Raw genomic sequence first — 20,357 nt, forward strand, 5'->3', positions numbered from 1 at the left:
CACTGAAACTGTTAGCAAAAATATTGGTACTTTGAGTAGTGGGATGATGATGTGGAGGTTTTTGTACTATTAGCTAGATGGAGACAACCAAATAAATTCATGGGGCCATCAAAGACATTAAGCAGTAATAGCTTTCAGTGGTTGCTGTTCTGAGGTGGCTTCAAACAGATAACGTAAGGCATTCTATTCCATTATCCATCTGCAAGGTCGCCTGGTCCCTGTAGTTTTTACCCTTAGACTGTGCAAAATCTGTAATACTAGTCTCTGATAAAGAGCAGTGCGTTGCTATTTCAAGAGAGAGAAAAAGATGCAATCTGCATACACACTCGCTACCTTAAAAGGTGTTTTTGCTGTTCGAAGACAAATTAATGTTAAGGTATGAAATCTTGCAAAAGCACAGATAAAGCTGTAGTCATCCCCAGAGGGTAGGTTAAAACTCTTTGATCTTCAAATAAACTTTCTAGAAGTATGTCAGAAATCTTTCCAGTTCTGGTAGTTCGCTGGGCAAGTCACTGGAGCCAGGGAAGAACTTGCTCACAAGCCATTTGCCTGGTTTGCATGAACAGTGCCAAGTCTGAACTGTTCCTGGGGTCAGTGTGGCATGATGTGAGCACCTCTATGGGAACATAATTTTCTTGATGACAGCACAGGTCAGTGTTTCCCAACTGCAGATTGCAGTCCCTCCCAAAGGTGTCCTTGGGATGGTTCAGAGGAGGTTGTGAAACATTTTATACTAGTCAGGGAACAGTCAGCTACCTTTAATTGCTGGCTGCACTCAGTGCTTCCAGTGCACAGGTTTGTGTACTTATATCTGCAGCCAGTAACTATAACCTGTTCTTGTTCCCTTGGCCCAAACAGACTGAGGTACTATTTGCAAGGAAGGTATATAGCTGGTCCTTGGCTGGTGTAAAGTCTGGGAGATTGGGGGAAGGAGAAAAGAAGGAGAGGGCCACAAAAAGACAGATTAGTCCAAAAGAGGGTTATGCTTTCAGAAATTTTAATGATTTTTGTCCCAAATTAGATGAATGAGGTTACAATGAAAGTATGCGTTTGTCCACAGCCCCTCTGCATTGCACATGGAAATGCAATGATTCCGTATGCAGGAGACCCAGAGTTTTTTTCTGTGGTGCCCTCCCAGACTGATGAAAAGACCAACACTCAGGGAGGAGCTGCTGCAGTGCTTCGGTCTCTGAAATGTTGCTGATGGCAGTGTTGTTTTCTGATCCACAGGTCCAGAAGATGGCATAGTAATAAAGTCACCTTCCAGGGAGCTGGGGTCCTTTCTCGTCTCCGTGTGTGCTGCTTGAAGTGATCTGAAGCCTTTGTTTTTGGACTGAAGAAACGTGTCCACTGCTTGCCCTGAAAACCTTTCTCTCCTAATTCATGAGCCAGCAGGATGTGGTCGCTGTGCTTTCAGAACGCCTTCTCATAGCTGCATACAAAGGCCAAGTGGATAATGTGGTGCAGCTTATCAACAGGGGTGCCAAGGTAGCAGTTACCAAGGTAACAGAGAAAAACGCTTTACAAAATCCCTGGGAACTAACATGACTCCTAAGCAATTGTCTGTGAAAATGCCCTTGTAGCTTTACAATTTTGAATGTAATTGAGGTTAGTCATGGTGTTTAGATTTTCTGGAAGTTTTTACTTATTAGCTCATGTAAATGTACAAAATAGTGCATATCTTGTATTATACACTTCCCAGTGGACGCACGCATGCCTGTAGTGAATGCTGAGTCCTTAAAAATGTACTGTGCCGGGTGGAGGTGCAGTGACATTTTTCAAAACGTGCATTGACTTTTGAACAATGTGCAAAATGATGAATGGAGTGATTCATCACATCAAGGGAAATCGGTCTACGAGGCAGATATTTCTGCATGAGGGGATGGGGGAAAGCCACCTGTTGTGGTAAGATAAAGGTACACAGAAAGTGTTTCTTACTCTTAAAGTCTTTTGATACAACAGACTAATTGCTGGCCTCACTTGTATCTGATGTCTTCATTGATTTATACTATGTAGTCTCCGTCAGTTCCAAACTAGGGGTTTGCAAAATTTATTCCTTGTACCTTAAACATACGGTCAGCATCAAAATATTTATGCTATGATTTTATGAGAGTCCAAATTGATATTCACCCATTCCTAACTTTCAACATGTTATAAATAATAATAACAAATAAAAGATGAGATAGATGTGGCTGTTGTAGAGAAGGTTCACTCAGCAAAAAGACCTAAAAAGAATTAGGTGAGTTAGATCTGATAGAGCTGTAAGGTAAAATTTGGGACTTCCTGTTTTGACATATTATTGTTCTCCATCATGCCTAGTCTTATTTGTATTTCCATACTGATTTTGAACACTATAAATGTATGGAAGGTAATATTCACAGACAGAAAGCTAATGTGAATACGTTTGATAACTAATCTGTTTTTTCCTCTTTTTATCTGTTAGTGACAGCTGTTTTCAAACCCTTTGCAGTGTTTGGGTTGTAGGTAGTGTTTATTTTGAAAGCTGGAGTGATCCAAGGGTAAGCAGTTTTTATAAGTTTTGCTTGCGAAAACTAAGTGGCCTGTTGTTGTTAGATACAGTGCACTGATGTAATAAATGTGAATGGTCCCATAAAGATACCTATTTGGCTCTGTTGTTGATGAGCAGCTATTGAAGGTGGTCAGTAATAGATCAGGAAATGCTTATTTACGGATGTGTGAATAGTAGCCTGGGGATTTTTAAGATCTTCACTTCTGAGGTTACCAAAGAACCAACTTGAAAAGAGAGAAAGTAGTAAAAGGGGTGCCAAGCTCTGTATAAATGTGTACATTACTGTAATTTCAAATCCAGGTCCCACACTCCTTGAAGCATAAAATGTGGCACCTTTTGTAATGGTCTAAACTAATCATGACACCAATTAAACTGTTTCATGGAATTAGTTGACATAATCCACAACTGTAGTGCAAGATTGGCACTTTCTTTTGGTTAGGATCATTTATTGTGCAATTATCAATGCCTTCTGTTAATTACAGTGAGAATAGTTAAGGCAAACTGTGAGCTGAACCTCTGTGTCTAGGTATGACTTACTAAAAAAGAAATGTTTTTATAAACATGCGTTTTCAAACACAAACTCAGTCAGTTTGGTTAAAATGCAGATTTGCTGGAGTTTATGTACATTTTTATTTCCTATCTGATACAGGCAGCTTCCAGCTTCTTGCACTTGCTTTGGTGATTAGCCTTTGCATGGAAAATCAAAGCAGAGCTCATTTGGTGGTGGGTGATGCTGCCCACAGGCGCACACAGTGTTTGTGTTTTCGTTGGAAAGCCATGTGGAGACCCAAGCTCTCTGGTGAGCTCTGAGGCCATCCCTTTAGGTGACCTGCTGCAATAGGGTTGTAGCTATTGTTTTGTGGAGACAAAACCTGACCCTCTTGTAATGCTGGGTGCATCCTGGCACGTCAGCAGACGGTGCAAACGAGATACTTGGGTAAATCGGGGCCACCCTGTTGAGAAAAGATGAAATCAGGTTGGCAAAACGGTGGAGGAAGGTTCGAGGATGCTCAGGAGAACAGAGGGCCCCGCAGGGGAGTGATGGTGGCTTTGTGCGTGGGGTATTTTGGAGACTCTCCCAAACTTATTCCACCCACGTTGTAAGCCAGATAGAGATGAGCTCGATGTGAAGCAAAAGGCGTGAGGCCAAGCTGCTGCCCTCATCAAAGCCCGTCAGTTCAGGCTTGGTAACGTACTGTCCATGTCTACATAGCATCCAGTTTGCATCTGTCTCTCCCCAGCCAGCTAGCTGCCTAGGGAGAGCATGTGCATATTTGCCTACCAAAGGCTGTATAAACACCCCTGGAAGAGCTTGGCTTGCTAATCTAGTGAAACAAAGGCTGGAAGGAGAAAGAGCCATTTAAAGTCAAGGACAAAGCTGTCACAGGAGCAAGCATGTGTAAATTAGCCTCAACTATGTTTAAACTGGAAATTTGGAGAGATTTTTCAGCCGTCAGTGCGGCCAAGTTCTTGTGCAGTCTCTCAGTAAGTGGAGCAGGGGCAAAATAACTACTACTACTACCGGGTAATAATTGACCCAATACTGAGGAGGAGGAGGAGAAGGAGGAGGAGTACTACCTACTATTTTAGGATGGAACCTGTTAATTTCTGAATGGGAATTAGATGACACGCTTGTCACAGCAGGGAATTATTGATCAAGCTTTCAGATAAATTGAAAACAAGAGCACTCCCCAAGATAAAACTGATTACAGAATGAAACATAAAAATAATTTTATTCACATGCATGCTTTAGTCCTCTTTTACCTTTATGTTTTCTGCTTTTGTTCACAGTCTTCATTTTTTTTCCTGTCAAATTAATTTTAAATTCTCTGGATTTGCTCTGAAGAAAAAGGATTTTTGTATTTCTCAGCCAAAATACCTGCTTAATTCTATCAGAGTTGTATTGGAGTAAGACATGCAGAGACTAATCTCTTTCCAGGTAGAGTAAGAGTTCCCTCGTCGTATTAGGCTCAAAATGAATTTCTGATATGCATCTGCAAGTGCAGACCAATATTTTTAAAAAACGCCATGGAGAACCACAGCTTGAAGTGGCTGGGCTCTAGAGCAGGATTTGGCTTATAAACTCTTGCTAAATGCTAGAGAATTCTTTATTCTGACTAGACTAATTGAGCATGGCTTAAGAAAAATGAGGCATATTTTCCTTAACAAACCAAGTGCTTTTAAATGCTGAGTAGCTGGCAAGCATGTCCAGGTCTATTCTTATGTTACACATGAAAGGTCCTATTATGTGGTTAATCGCTGCTGCAGTAAATAATAATTCAGCTGCAAAATATTCTTTCATTTTTGTCACCTGTGTGTACAGTGCCATTCGCATTAACTAGGTCATCTGGGAAAAAGAACAATACTAAAGAATCAGAAGTCAGTGGAGAGTTGATGCATTTAAGTGCTCACTTCTGTGTTCGCTCCAGGGTGCATTTCGTTTGTGCTGATCTCAGTAACAGTTGCATGTCCAGCTGAGCCCCTCGTTTCCAGGTGAAGTCAGTGCACAAGTGAATGACCCTGGCACATTCCCTGACACCAGGAAGAGCTAGAGACACTAGGACTCTTTGCAGATTTGGGACCTTAAAAAATATGTGATTTTCCTTTATGTCTGATCTGCAGAGTTCTTTTTTCCTTTTGCTGTAGTTTTTCACCTGGGCAGAGGGGCAGAGGACGGGGTTGCTTTGTTGCCTCTGCTACAAGAGAAGTGGAAGCACAGCCTGGCTCATAGTATGCTATAAAATCACTGGGTTGTACCAGACTTACTAAGGTCAAACAGTGGGTGAGAAGGCAGGATGCTGCTGGGAAATGAGTTTTGGTGGCTGCAGCATGCTCTGTGCCACCTCTCCCCCACGTCAGGAGCCCTATGCAGGGAGCTGGTGATCAGTGGGGTTACGGCACCAGTGACCATCCAGCACTAGGGACACGAGGGTGGGAGAGTGGTGGTGGCTCTGTGTTGGAAATGCATGTAGAGCGCTCGCCATGGTACTGTGATCTGTGCCGTGACACCATGCAAGGCAGAGGCCAAAAAACAGACTTCCACTCAGTGTGTGACACATTACAGCTCTGCTTGAGGCATCTTGGGGGCCAGGGTGCTCTGTTGCTGCTTTACCTGGTAGGGACAGAGAAATAATGTCCATCTTTGTGCCTTTCAGTCTGACAGGTGTGAAACGTATAGCTGTTTTCTTTATGAAAATGGCAGAAAATATCCCAAACAACTGATCATTTGAATTGGCTGATTTCAGCAAGCAGAGTCCTTTACAGAGTATTTTGGTGAATATGCTGCCAAAGCTGGAAGATTCAAAACAAAGCCTGATAGGATTAAGTCTTTTCTTCCAAGCTAGAAAGCAAGTCACATTTTCTAGTTCTTTTGGAGTGAAACTTTCTTTCAATAAAGTTATTGAAAGTTGCACCTTTGAAACTGAAGTTGCATTTCTTTTTACCAGACATTAGCAAATTAAGCCTTGATTTGACTGGTGTTCTGTAGTCACAGAGCTCATAACTGGGTGGGTTGTCCAACAGTAGCAGCATTCCTTTAGAACACTTTTGCCTGTCATACTTTCCTAATGCTGGTTGGGCAGCAAGGAGTGAATGAAGCTTGGAGGTGTAGGGGCTTCAGCTTTGGAGCTGGCTGTGTTCTGCCACCCTCCTGCTCTTCCAGCAGCAATTCAAAGGAGAGATTCTGCACCCAAAAGGACAGTGCAAGCCCCTGAGCCAAGGTGGCAGGTTTGGGCTTGCATGGATGTTTACTGGGAGTGCCAAGGTTGTGGGTTCAATGTCCAACTCTAACAGCAGTTGCCAGTGGAAAGAACAGTCCCACCTTTCCCTCCACCAGCCCTGCTCCCCAGCCTCCCCATGAGGGCTTTCCACTCTTCGGCGTTAGCTCTGGGGCTCTCTGGGACCTTTGCTGGGCTGCTGTGTCCTGCTACCCCCACCGAATATTGTTTGAGTTATTTTTCTTTAGATGCTGTGAAATGAGATAGGTTGGGGAGAGGTCTGAGGAGCACCAGAAGTGGCGTAAGAGAATGTTGGTAGGGACACATTAGATCAGCTCAGCTGTTCTGTCGAGCCTGTCCCCACTTAGGTGCCCAGAGGAGGGAGAGAAGTGCAATTTCACCTCCTGCACATGAGTTTTTGGTGTGTCTTGGCTGAAATCCCCTTCTTGCTCTGGGCTGACAAGCAGAGCTCTGTCTGCCCAGTCACTGCATGGGGATCTGCACTCCCTGACGGGGTCTTGCTCTGTGCCCAGAAACAAAATTCCAGATCTGAACCTGCATGTAAAGCTCATCAAAACAAAATGTTGGGTTTCGTTGTGACATTAGAGTATGTTATGTAGAATTGAATGGTGAGAATTAACATGGCCAAGAAAAGCTATGTTTTACCAAGCATATACAGAGAAGGGTGCCACTTGTCAAACGTGAAAAAGATTTGCTAGAGGAAGTAATAATGTAGTACAGACAGTTTCAATATAGTTTGCACAGCACCATGGGTTTTATGAATATTTTTTCTGAAGTGAAGCAGAATATAGCTTTTCTGCAGACCATAGTGTTAAGATCACAGCTATAAAATTGAACTCTGCAAAGAAATGCTGATCATTTGGAAAAGCCATGAAAATGCAAAAGCTAATGCTTTTCTTCTGACTCAGTAATGCTATTTATTTGTTTACATATTTATTTAATTTTTTTTTTGAGACTGATATGAGCCTGCTATATGGCAGCACTTCAAAATCCTGTCGTAGTTACAGAGTTGTCATCAAGATTTACCTTGAGAGCATGTTGAGATCTTGAAAACAATCTTTTCCCTTCTTGTTAAATTAATGGCACAAAAAAAGAAATGCATTTCAGTGCTTTCACATTTTTGTGTTCCTTCACTTTGAAAAACTACTTATTGTCTTAAGTGTCAGTTTTAAACAATAAATCAAAAATGAACGAAAGTAAAATAGCAAACATTTAGGGACTTGCTCAACGCCCGTGAGGTCAGTGAGAAAATTTTCTGCTGATTTGAGTGAGCAGGTTGTTCATGGCAAACAGTCTAACAAATCATCAGTGAACAATGTGACAAGACTTTGTTTTTGTTTTCTCTTCAAGGTTTCTAATAAAACGTGGATAGGCATGTTTTTGTAGAAATGCAGAATGGATGACTAAATAACAGTGCTTGTGTAGCACAACACGAGAGTGAAATGGAGAACTGCATGTGTTTGCATAAGAGAATACATAAATATATAAACACAAGGAAAGATCCTGCAGCTTGTGTTACTAAGACCTGCCTGTATGGATTTGGTTGTGGAAAGCACACCTAGAGCAGCTTGACAGTTACTCTTACAAAAATCTGCTTTTAAAACATACTTATGGACAGTTGCCTGCCAGTGTTTGGAAGGTAGAATACAAATTAAATACAAATAAAAGTGGTACTCTTGTGTTTTACTGCTAAAATTCATGTGGGTGTTTACTGTGCTTGGCTGCAGCTTGATACATCCCATAGCTATAGCACTATGTCACAGTTGGAAATTGCAGCCTTAGTGCAATAGACCCCATCTATTTTGCCAATAAGCCAGTGACAAGGGAGGATTTATATGATTTGTGGTCTGCTGAAGCAATTATTTGCATTTGAATAAATGTCTAAATTGCATATTTTTTATATGAGTGACTGCTTTATTGATTCATTAATTCAAGACTTGTAAAAGTCTCTCTCATTTTTATTTCTCTAGTAGCTGATAATAACCCTGAAATCATTACAGTTAATATTTGGAAATCAGAAGAAGCTTTTAAGCAAATAATCTGCATGTTAAGCAGTCTCTGGTTTTAATGGTGTCTCCCTGTAGTGAGCATCTAAGAGACACTCCTGTTTGTATATGTTTCCTCTGCCATTGGGACCAATATGTGTATTCAGATATGTCCCTTCGGTAGTGCTGCAGTGGTGAATAGGAAACGTTTTTATGGAGGAGACACACAGGAAAATTTCTTCTTGCCTCCTCTCTCTTCCTCCTAGATATTTTGTGTAGGATGCTTTGTGAAATTTTTTCTTTCAAAACAAAAAACCAAAATCCTATCAACACATGCTGGCTGTGAAGGAGACTGCTGATAAAGGGCCGTTCTTCTGGCTTGCAGTTGTGACAGACAAGATCAAAGCCAGGCAAGAACAACTCTAGCTGTCGCTGCCAGGGCATTCAGCCATGCCACAGACTGTTTGACCATTTCTCTCCAAAGGTTGCAGCACTCTCATTTTGTCATTGCAGTGTGAGGGCTGCTGAGCAGCACCAAATTGCCTGGTCTCTCCCTCGCAGTTTGTTGTGGGTTGGCGCATGCATATGTACATCCGCATAGATATTCCAAGGGGGAGCTTTTCCCGTGTTTGTGTCGTCTGCACTGGAACACTGTCCAACTCTACCACCTGTCTCTAGTTCCATTTTTAATGTCATTAAGTAGAAAAAGAATATATGGCATTGCCAGCTTTACAGTGTTATGATTAATCTTGAGGTAATGGATGCTTTTCTAAAAGCCTGTGTCTCTAATCAGTTTAGTGTGCTAGAATGAGTCCTCCTTCCCACTCTCCTGTCCTAGCGTTAGGGTCATTATTTTCCTGGTCTCCCTCTATGGTCAATGGGAAGAGATAAGAACTGTATGCAGTAGCTCTGGGCTCTGAAGGTCTCTCTCTAGGTATCTCCAGTAGGTTGGATGCATCTGGGCGTACATTTTTGGGTAGAGAATCTTGAACCCATAAACCCTGTGGAATCAAAAGCTGAAATACAATTAATAATATCCTAGTCTTTGTTTTAAAAATCTTGAGATACTAAAATGAGAGACATGAGTTTTGGGAGCCTGGCTGAAATTTTTGAATGCTTGCAGATGACAGTAGCGGAAATGCAGAGCTTTTTGACCTCTATGTTCTCTAAGGGACAGGAGCAGCCAAGCAAAGTTCCCTTCAGTTGGCTCCTTTTCCCTGCAGCGCTGAGGACATGATGCTTGTTTTTGCTCGCCGAAGAGGCGGGAATGGAGTGGATTTGTCTGCCAACTTCTGCCCTTTCCTTTCTTTCAAAGTCTGGCATTTTTGCTTTCTGCCAGCCAATCTGATACCTCCCCCTCTCTCCGATTTCTGCTGAAAGCGCAGCTCTAACAGACCCCGCGGGAGCAGAGCCAGAGGCGATGCCGGGGCTCCCCTTTGCGCCGTGGAAGGCAGCTTCCCTGCGCCAGAGCTGCCAGGGAAAGGGCGGTCTCGTCATGGTACGCCTCTTCCCCGGGGCCACTTTATTTTGTGTGCCTCGAGGCATCGTATCAGCGGGTGAACGGTCGTGCGCCACACGTGATTTGAATCATTAGTGTTTTGCACCCTTCTTGTGAATGCCTGGCTTGTATGTGTGCCTGAAGGGGCTTTACCCGCTGCTGCTGCAGGCTTCGTGTGGTGGTTGTCTAGGAAGGTATGCTGGGTGAGGAAAATGTTCCTCGTGTTGAAATAAACTCATACTTCTCTTTCATAGTTTATTTTTAACCGAATACCTTTGGCTGCACCTCAGCATTTTTGCAGTGGTTAAAGATAGTTATCTTACCAGAAAGTTTCCCTGCTGGAATATATTCATGTGGTTGACGCTGTTCTCCTTTGAAAGTACATGAGCTGGCTTTGAGTTGGATTAGTTTTCCTTTTCCCGCTCCGTTCACAGATTACCATAAATTGTTGTTGTGATATATTAGAAACCTGCTGGGAAGCGAGACACCTTGATTAGGTGATTTATTGCAATTAAGTAACGTAGAAAGTTAGAACCTATAAGCCTGAACATGCTCGAGCACATATGCCTAATCCAAACATACTGTTCGTAGCCGGGAGTGATTTGTCAGTCCGGCTGGGCTTTTTGTGTGTGTTTTGTTTTTGTTTTTTTTAATGTTGCCTAGAGACTTTTAACCCTCCTGCTATTGGGTTACCTGGAGCTGCAACCAAGCCCTGGATCTCTTCCAAGCTGTTACAAGAGGGACTGTGCTCCGTGTGGCTGGGCCAGCCGTTTACTGCGACTGCGGGGGTTCATAGGCTTGCGTCTGGATGCCGTCGGTCGTAGGAGCAGCGGGCTGGCCATGGAGCGTGGAAGCAGGAGCGCAGGCTCGCTGCTCGCCTGGGGACCTGGCGGCTACTGCCGCTGACCCTACCCCGGCTGCGCCCCTTTGCGTGCTCAGCCTCACCCCTCTTGCGGGTGCGTTCGGGACTGGTGGTGAAAGCAGAAAGCAAGCCGTTTTCAAAACACCAGAGGAGCTGAAATGAGAGTTTCCCGCATAGTCGGGGAAGTTGCTCCCTCCTGTTTTGGGAGAGCAATGGGAGAAAACGTCTGCATTTTGAGAGACCTGAGTTGCAGAATGGGGGTGGATTTTTCCATTAGATTTGATCCTTTGTATCCATAATCAATAATACAGTATAATTAATCAACATTTAATGTTTGCGAAGCCCTGCACAACTATTAAGTAATTTATAGACATTCTGTTTCCAGTCATTCTGTGGATTTCAACACTGTTTTTCTTTTTGCTCTAAAGAGACTGAATTCCCAAGGCTGTGCCAGCTACTTAGGATATAGGAATTGCTGTATGAAAACAGCCTGTCTTGAGCTTGGTTTTTATTTACTGGAAGTAACTTTCCCAGTGGGGAATTTCCTTAAAATATCAGAGAACTAATGGTCATCTTCTGTTTACTTAAGGCCACTAGTAGTCAGTCAACTCTTGAAGTGTTTTCTTCTGTAGCTGATCTTCTGGGGCAGTTTATTTTCCTGTACAGGGTAAAATGATGGATCCTTGGGAGGAGAAGTAGACAGTGACAACAGCAATAACAAAGATATAGATATTCAGGCCAAGAAAAAAGTAACATTTTATCTCATAGAAGGCTTGGTGGACAAAATGTGATTCTTTGTGAGGATACTCTGTGATTTTAGCAGATGATAGGAATCTAATTTTCTTAATTGTGATGAAATGAAATTTGTAATGAATAGTTTTAGAATATTCCTGTTTAACAGTTCTTAAGCTGTTTCGCCCTCTTTTCACATTGATGCTTTGCCATGTATACTTACTTCCTAGAGCAGGAATTAACTCTTGACTCTCTCCTTATGAGTTTAGTCTTTTAGCTTATACAGGCTCAATTTTTAGGAAACTGCTTATTCCAATTCTTTTCTGTTGTCCAGACTACTGCTTATAATCTCTTCACTGTTTGAGCTTTTTTTAACATAGACTCTTATACCTCTTTTAGGAGAAGCAGCCTATTCCCCTTTTCCCGAGATGTCTCATTTTAATTTCTGCCAAAGGATGATCAGAGCTCAGTTAGAATTAAATACTGTTTTCCTCTTGCCATTTCACTTAGATTTTTGTAACCCATTTGTTGGGGAGACACTATTTTTCTTATTTAAATTTTGATTTTTATGGTTAAACTTCCATTTTTTTTCCTCCTAAAACTATACATCATTTAATTAAAGCTTTCTGTCCCTCTGTCTATTAGGAAACTGTCCTTAATTTTACTGTAGATCCATTTTTCTTGTGGCTATTTTATACTATGTTTTTATATGGGTTAGATCTTGGTAATCTTTAAAAATGTGTTGCCCAAAAAACCTGACAGATTTTTGGCAAAACAAGGTTGGTCATTGTATACATTAAGTCACTTGGAGTGATTACAAATTTTCCATTCTTTTTAAGGCGAGTTTCAGACATAACACAAAAATCCCATAACTCTTACTTCTATTGCAAAGATTATACCAATTGCAGTATATGAATTAGACTGTTATAGTGACTTTGTGATACAGAGCGGAACTGAAAGTGGTTGACAGCTCTAGGTTCCAGAGGGACAGAAACAAAAAAGTCATGAATTCTGGTTAAGCATGGACACAAAGCAGGATCTAAGTTTTTAAAAAAGTAACCTTACATGAGTAAAATGTACCTTTTGTAGGGTAAACTGAAATGTTGCAGAAAGGAGAGGAAGAGTTTTCAGCATGCACACAATAAGGTAAAGCCTTTGTACACTAATATCTGTCAATTGCTGCTATTGCAGGCTTCAGAGAGGTATAAACAGAAGGAGGAGGAAAAAAGGATAAAATTCTGGTCAACTACTATGTATAAAAATTTGGTCTCAAGGTATTATTATTTTCTTCTCGTTCATAGCATGGCCGGACTCCTCTGCATCTTGCTGCCCACAAGGGTCATCTCCATGTTGTACAGATTTTGTTGAAAGCAGGTTGTGACCTGGATATTCAGGATGATGTAAGTATGTATAATCATCCTTGCTTGGGGTGGATGGGGAAGAGCTGTTGTTTGATCAGTAATTTGCAAATAAAAATAGAACTTAGCTTCTTTGAAGTGGGATTAAGTGAAACAAAATTTGTCTCTTGTATTTTTTTCCTTTGGAGATGTAACCTGTAATTTGGAGATGCAACACTGCATAGGAGACAAAGTAAAACTGGGTGTTTTTCAGTGAGTAACTTGGTACTCATATTCCAGCTCCAGAACTTTATAAGACCTCGTCACACTGGGCTGGTGTGAGTAGCTGTTGTCTGCCGTTTGATATTGAAGTGAAATAGAGTCACTGTAGTGTGCAGGAACCCCCTGAAACGCTTCAGGTAGGGCGCGTGATCTGTTGTGATGTTTGCTTAAGTGGGAGATGCTTTTGTGCAGATCTATGTCGCAGCATACAGAATATTGAACAACTGCCCAAAGCAGTGTATGGGATTTCAGAGAAATTGTCCCATTGTCAGTAGGGCAGAATGGGTGGGTTATCACATCTGTCAGGCTTCTGGGTGGTAAATCTTCGGCATAGTGTAATCAGCTTTGCATTTAGCAAAGGGTAGTTGTCTTTAAGTAAAACATGTAAGTTGTTGGTATTTCTCAGCTTTCCATAGAAGTAGTTATAATATTGGACCTGGCTTTAGAGGACATTGGAGCGATCAGTAACCTTATTTTAGTTATCTCTCACTCTGATGAGTAACGACATATGCTGAAATGTGCAACAGCAGTTAAATAACCATGACTCCCTTCAAATCAGGGCTAGTATTATAGCCAGAAATCAGCAATGAATCTGTTTTGAGATGCCTGCAGTCAGAGCAGGAACTTCTTCTCACAACATTTAATGACGGGTGAAGCCCTTTTGAAATGTTCTTGCAAAGCGATAAGCCAATCCATGTATTATAATTCTGAGAGCATACTGGAACAAATTTGAGAGGGGTTGCTTTTGTTCCCTCTGTAATAAATAAGGTTTAGATGCTGAAAAGATCCTAGAGGTCCAGAGATGGCTAGTAGAGGCACCTATAGACTATTGAAAGGACACAGGAAGCCTCTAGGTGCCTTTTGAGAATCCCCTTAGGCATTTGTTTGCATCCAGAGGGTCTTAAATATCTTAAAAAATTGGAAAACTGGTTTCTTTTTCCACATGAGTAGTTGTCTCCCTTTGAGATTTAAGCAATCTCTATCTGGGAAGTCTAGAACAGTGTTATTCATGCAGCCAGCTTTATACTGAGAAACTTGATTTTCTAGGAGGAAGTGTTTTCTGCACTCTTTATTTTTTCACTGTGCCCACCTGTGAAATGGGGCTGATTTGCAAGTGTAGTGGGAGTGTGAGTTTATTTGGATAGGGAGTTCATTTTTAGACCTCTCCCAGGAAAAAAGGTACATCAGGGATTTAAGACAAAATTATAGCTACTTTACAAGGACAATCAGTTTTCCTGAAAAATACAAGTTGCTGTTCTAAGACTCTAAGAGCTGCCAATGATTTACTCTTAAATTGGGTTTCTGTGAAAAATGTGTCTTTTTTTCAATCCTGTGGTCATAAAATCTAAGCTATTTATATGTAAATCTGATATATTAGGCATCATGGAAAAACAATATATCTGTGTTTAGCATCAGTTCAGTTCAGGGAAGAGTCTTGCACGCAGAAATATTCCTCTAATAGAAGACCTTTTTTCACCTGCCTTGCGAACTTCTCATTGGCTTTGTTCATGAAAATTGGTGCCACTTCTAAATGCAGTAACTAATCTGAGCAAACTGTGTACATGCTTGATTTACAGGTACAAGTTTTAAAAAAATGTGTTCTGATTTTGGCTCTGTATTGAGCATTAGTTTTCTGGTTGGGGTTAAGGAGAGCTTCAGGAGTTGCTGCATGATTAGAGAGAGTGTGTTTGGATTTGTCTCAGATGTGGAGGAAGATCCAAACTCCAAGTGAGGATTTTTGCTTGTGAAAGGTATTAACAAAAAATGCGTCTGCTTTCCTTTTACACAGGTCTTAAAAAAGTTCTCTATCTATTTTTCCTCCTTGTATAATTCATTTTTGCAATTTATTTGTACCATACAGAGGTGTTCATATTATCTTTTAATTGCAATCTGTTGATTATGCTGTCAGTCACTTTTACTGTGTGTTTATTGGCAGTGAAGGAATTTTAGCATCAAATAAAGTGTTGATTAACACCTGTACATTTCATTGCTGTTTTTCAGGACTACACATTTTAGGTTCAGAGATGAAATTGCTCATGAGAGCAGGGAGTATTACATATTTCATTAAAAAGTAAATACTGAAGTTGATATTTGTCTGCAGAATTGTGATTACACAAAGAAAATCTTCCTTTAGGTTCTAAAAAGCTGAAATATGTATTTTTAAATGACAAGAGAAATCTAAAAACATTTTATTTTGGAGTTGACTATCTTAGGTAATAAACAAATGAAAGACTAGCTTTTCATCTACCAGATGATAAACAAACTTGAAAGTTGCTAAATGTTGTGGAGAGATTAAAACATTGACTTCATGTTCTACAGATACGTTCTTTAAAACACAGTAAGAGCTGTAAGAATTAGTTGAAGAATGACCTCCAGTGGCCTGGAGTGGGATTATTATGAATTTCAACCCGTGGAGTCCAGCTCTGTAGAATACGCAACCCCAGGAGCTAATTCTTTCCTTCTCCCTGCCAATACTGAAAACTCTTACTGGGATCCCAATGCAATCTCTGAGTGGTCAATGAGTATTCATACAGCACGCACCTCAGAAATAGTCAAGGAGAAAGTTGTCCCGGTGAAGGAAATCAAGGATGAAAAAGATAAGAAAAACCAGAAGAGAAAGGCTAGAAAGGAACCTAGAAGATCAGAAAGAGAGAAGGAGGTTAGAAATCTTGCATCAATCTTGCCTTGACCTTCACTCTTCCGTGGCTGCATGCTGTAAAATCTTGGATTGGCAGTATGGCATGATAGAGCTCTTCTGAGGTGCATGACTGCATGGTGAGCTTTGCGCTGGGTGCTTGACATAGTTTCCTGCACCGTATGTGCTTTCTGAGAACCTACCTGGAAAAAAAAGTCACTTTAAAGTGAAAGCCTGAGCCCTGCAACTTCTCTCTGGAAGACCCTGTTTAAAAAAACAGAAAATTAATTTCAAATGGAACAATAATCCAGAATTCATTATCATTTCTAGCTGAATGTAAATAAGCTAAGTGGTTTATTTCTGCAGTCCCATTTAAGTCTCATTTATGCTGTAATTTCTTTCATTCATGTTTATTTTTCTGTGCCTTGATGACTTCTGCTGGTCATGCATCATCATTTACTGTTCAAAGTGAAATGCTTGTTACACTGTGTTCATGATGATTGTCTTTGTGTAGGAAAGGAGGGGGAGAGAAGCACACTGACACAGAGAAACACTGGGGCACACGGTGTTGCCATTGTATACAACTGCTTCAGAATAGTCAAATATTCTTGTATGTTCTTGAGAGTACTTTATGCTTGATCATATTTTCACTTTACAAGTGTTCTAGACCTTCTACCATCAATTTAGTGATTTGATTTCAAAGCATAAGACTTTACAACTGCTGTCTAACAGTTTGTGTAAGATGTTGAAGGCATAAGTTTTTGCTCTTGGCTTCGGTGCAGTTCTACTGTAGCAAGAGTTTGGTCATTTCTGCAAACATGGAAAGACAATGAGGAGGCAAAGCATGATGCTGGAAAGGGACTTTAAAGGAGATGATAGAGATGATGGAGGCAATAGAAAAAAGGAAAGTTCAGGAAAAATTGTGTGGGTTATAATGTTTTTTAAATCAGAGCAAGAAAAGAAAGTAACATCACAAACTGGTGTAAACCAACTCTCGTTAGATTTGGGGATTAGAGTCTTTAATAAAGACTCTGTAACTATGTGCTATTTCTGTACCCTACTAGAGGCGAGAGAGTTAGGAGATGCACTAATATCTACCTGAAACTCTTTTATAAGTTGCTTGCATTACTTCCTTTCCCTTGGGGTGAGTTTCAGATATAAAATAGATGCCAATCTAGTTCTTAGGTGTCTGGCCCCTGTGGTTGCATCCACTGCTTTAAGTTAGTCAGCATATGAAGAAACTCTAGGAGCCTAGAAGGTAGTCACAAACACCAGGACACTGAATGAATGCCACCTGCCTAGCCAAAACACTGAAGGGAAGGGGTAATGCCAAAATGCATGGAGAAGGTCAAGATTTACATGTCTGCCTTTCTTCAGGGTTCATAGCCTGGAGCCCTCTCCTGAAAGCAGTTATTTAAGTTCTCTGTGAAGAGCATGGGTTCCCCCTTTGCAAGCACGCCTCCTGGTACTAGGCCTTTTTGTGCAATAGCCCTATTGTATGTAGAGCATGCAGGATGTGCAGACATTCATCTGCTGCATGAGGGGATTCAAATTTGCATTCCCAATCTCCCAGCAGCATCCCCCGCTAGCCCAGGGAATGTCAATGTTTTTCTTAAATGTGGACTGCTTTCAGCAAGGAAGTGCTCTCATTGCAAGATAAGCTGGGTGAGTACTGTAACCTCTGAGCTGTTGCGTAAAAGCCATCTGTCACCTCCTCCTCTAGCCTTGTTTCAAAAGGTGGGGGACATGTCTGCAATTTGTGTGGAGCTTGTTCGAACAAGTGTGCTTAGCGGATGCTCACAGGGTGAGAGATAGGAGGGAAAACGCCTAAATTATGGGTTCTGGCAAGACTTAATATGAGATAAGTGCCAACCTGTTGAGTTCGATCAGGGCTGTGGTGCTTCTTGGCAGCATGCAGGTTGAGATGTCTGGAGGATTTGAATGAAGCAGTTGAATTTTGGTTGCTTTCAGGGGTAGGCAGCAGCTAAGCAGGGAGTTTTAAGAAGTACCATTTTAGACTTAGGTGCCTTCCTTCTATTAAGTCTCACTTATGTACTTCAGTGTCTTTTTGGCTTCAGGACTACATTTGTCTTTAAGCAAACTCAATTCTGTCATTTCTGTCAAGGTCACATTTCTGTGACACCGCACTGCAGTTTTCCCTCTTCATTGCTACTGATTGACAGTCTGTTTCTAAGATGTAAATCACTTACAAATAGGATCATAAATTGTTTTCAGCATAATAGTCTGGGCAGTTAATATGCATTTACAGGTGAATTTTTTCTCTGAGTCCCTAGAACAGTCCTCTCATGCCTTGCTAAAGGCAGAACTCAGAGAAGTGCATTTTGGGATAGTTATTTTAGCAATGAATAAAAAAGATACATGAATTGGTGATTACGCTGTCTGAAAGTTCATGCTCTGAAAAAAATACAGCTCACTCTCTGACTCCGTAAAAGGCAAGATAATGGTTTCCTCTTCCTCTGTTAATGGTGAGGAAAGTATGTTAAAAAATAGTGATGTATTAATATTATTAATACTTGGGTTGCTGAGTAACTCACCAAGTAGTGAGAATCAGTCTTCTAGTTCAGCTCCCACAGCACCCTAAGTACTTGGAGTTCAATGTATATGCTGAAGTCCAAAGGAATGGGTGACAAAATCCTGCCCTGTCGACTTAGAAGCCTGGGAGTTTTGTAGCGGTCTTCACCGGAAAAATTACATAGGAACCTGAAGTCGCACTACTGCCTGTGCCCACAGGCACTGCTGTGGAAAGGCTAAGGATCTTGATGCTTATCTCCTGCTTATGCTCTTAAGGGTTCATAAATTAAGTGTCTTGGCACTTCACTCCTAAAGAGTGAGCCTAGTGATGTGGCCACGCATCTGAGGGTAAAGAGGGTCACCGTTCCCAACAGCACTGATGGGTTTTATCCGTTAATGTGGTAGTGTAAAACACACAGTTGTAGGAGAGCTGAGCTGAGCAGCACCTGGAGCCTGGGCTTTCTCCAGGGAGGGGGAGGAGCTCCGACCTGCCCCTGCGTCCCGGCCTCGGACCTGTTTCCAGCAAGCCTTGCCTTTTGCTTCCAGATAGGAGGCAGCGATGTCCTGAAGAAGGGCAGAGCGGGCCCATCATCTGTGCTCCCTGCACAGTTCAGGTGTCTGAGCTAGGGGGAAAAGAGGATTTTAAATTGATTTCTACCTTGTCTTTACTAGGAGGTGCCTCTGTCCGGGAAAGACAGGATTTGAGAAGTCCTTTGACGTTCCCTGTTATGTGGATTAGGTACTTACCCTGTCAGCATGCTGGCTGGATCTTATTCTTAGCTGCCTGGCTCTCTCCTTGAGTGTGTAGGAAATGTATCGGCATCAAATTTCTCTTCTTAAGCAGGGTGGCTACAAGTCAGGTGTGGTGAGACTGCCTTCTGTGACACTCGGGGCCCTCACGTCAAGTACTTTCATGGAGTTGGGTTAACAACAAGAACAACATTGACTTAAATTGGCCCAGCAAGAAGATCCTTAATTACAAACTAAATCCAATCCAATCCGTTCATTCCCATGAATCTGATCTTCTCCATAATCAATTTTTCAGACTGTAAAGAAGCAGTAACCAACTATTCATTGTTAAAGCCAGTGCTAGAGATCCCTCCATCACAGTTGCAGATGTTGTTTTGTTTTACTCTTTATTATAGGGTCTTCCATAGCTTTGCTGTTGCAGCAGTATCTTTTAGGAGTGATAGACTGATGGATTGCCTTCCACTTCATGGCAGGATAAAATGACCTTTGCACTGTCTCCATTATGCGTTGCTGCATTAGCAGTAGCTGTGTCAGTCCTCCGCACCACAGGGATATTGAAAAGGTGCTGAGGTCTTTCCTGGCATGTTAGCCTGTACATTTCTGTGCAGTAACAGTTGCTGGAAAGTATTTGACAATTGCATTTGTGAGATAGTATATTTTGGACATGTTTTCCATAAAATTTTGGTTATTTTTAGATTTAGGGATAAATATACAAGTTCAGAGAATCTGCAGTGCTTTGCAGTACTTTGTGTTTTTCTGTAAGTCCCAGCTCCTGGAACTATTATTGACTTTGTTTAAATTCTCCTAAAATAAATTTCCAGTCTTAATAGGGACAAGGACAAAACTGTGAATAGCTAACCACTAAAGACAAAGCACAGATAGCAAATTAAGAAAAACTCTCAACAAACTTTTCTTTTTTTTAAATCAACTTCATGATTATAAGCTAATTTAATGATTTATTTGTGATGAGAGTTGGCATTACATGGGTTACTGAAAGGCTGTGGTTGGCAGTACTCATTTTACCCTTATGGTTTAATAACTATTTTGATGTCACGATTATAAAAGAACCACACTGAAAGCAATTTATAAGTCACCTGCTAATTGCCCCTCTTGAGAACAAATTATTCAAATTATCCAGTTATCTAAATACTTGCAGTCTGTATGACACAAAAAATGGAAATCCCTCCAGTTTTAGTATTTAGTATAATCTGATATTATCTGATAAAGAATTGTAGCAGGGAAATTTTGTATCTCTTTAGAACTAGCTTCCTCTGCAAGCTTTTTTTCTTGGGTACATTGCATATCTCTACCATTCATGTGTTTTTGGTGAACATTATCAAGATAAGCAAAAGTGGATTGGATTCCCAGTCTGTTGTTCGTCATCCGTAAAAAGGCTGTGTGCAGCTTTGAAACGAAGTCTTTGTGCCTGGACTCATGGGCTGTGTTTCAGCATTGAAGGTTCAAAGTAACTACAGTG

General features: G+C 41.2%; 1 protein-coding gene across 4 annotated transcripts in view; it reads left to right on the forward strand.

The window, feature by feature from the left end:
* The window catches only part of ANKRD6 (ankyrin repeat domain 6), a 121,306-nt gene that overhangs the window by 82,001 nt on the left and 18,948 nt on the right, over positions 1-20,357 (forward strand). For 2 of the 4 annotated variants that reach the window (XM_026093391.2, XM_026093393.2), the window contains exons 3-4: positions 1,231-1,503; positions 12,646-12,744. In XM_026093391.2, coding sequence (XP_025949176.1) covers positions 1,384-1,503; positions 12,646-12,744 — 219 coding nt within the window. In that variant the 5' untranslated portion in view covers positions 1,231-1,383. Of the gene's footprint in view, positions 1-1,230; positions 1,504-12,643; positions 12,745-15,282; positions 15,623-20,357 lie in introns of those variants that run through there. The other 2 variants (XM_026093390.2, XM_064508776.1) reach the window with 1 other exon arrangement.

Source organism: Dromaius novaehollandiae, chromosome 3, assembly GCF_036370855.1.
Source record: "Dromaius novaehollandiae isolate bDroNov1 chromosome 3, bDroNov1.hap1, whole genome shotgun sequence".
In the NCBI taxonomy this organism is placed as follows: domain Eukaryota; kingdom Metazoa; phylum Chordata; class Aves; order Casuariiformes; family Dromaiidae; genus Dromaius; species Dromaius novaehollandiae.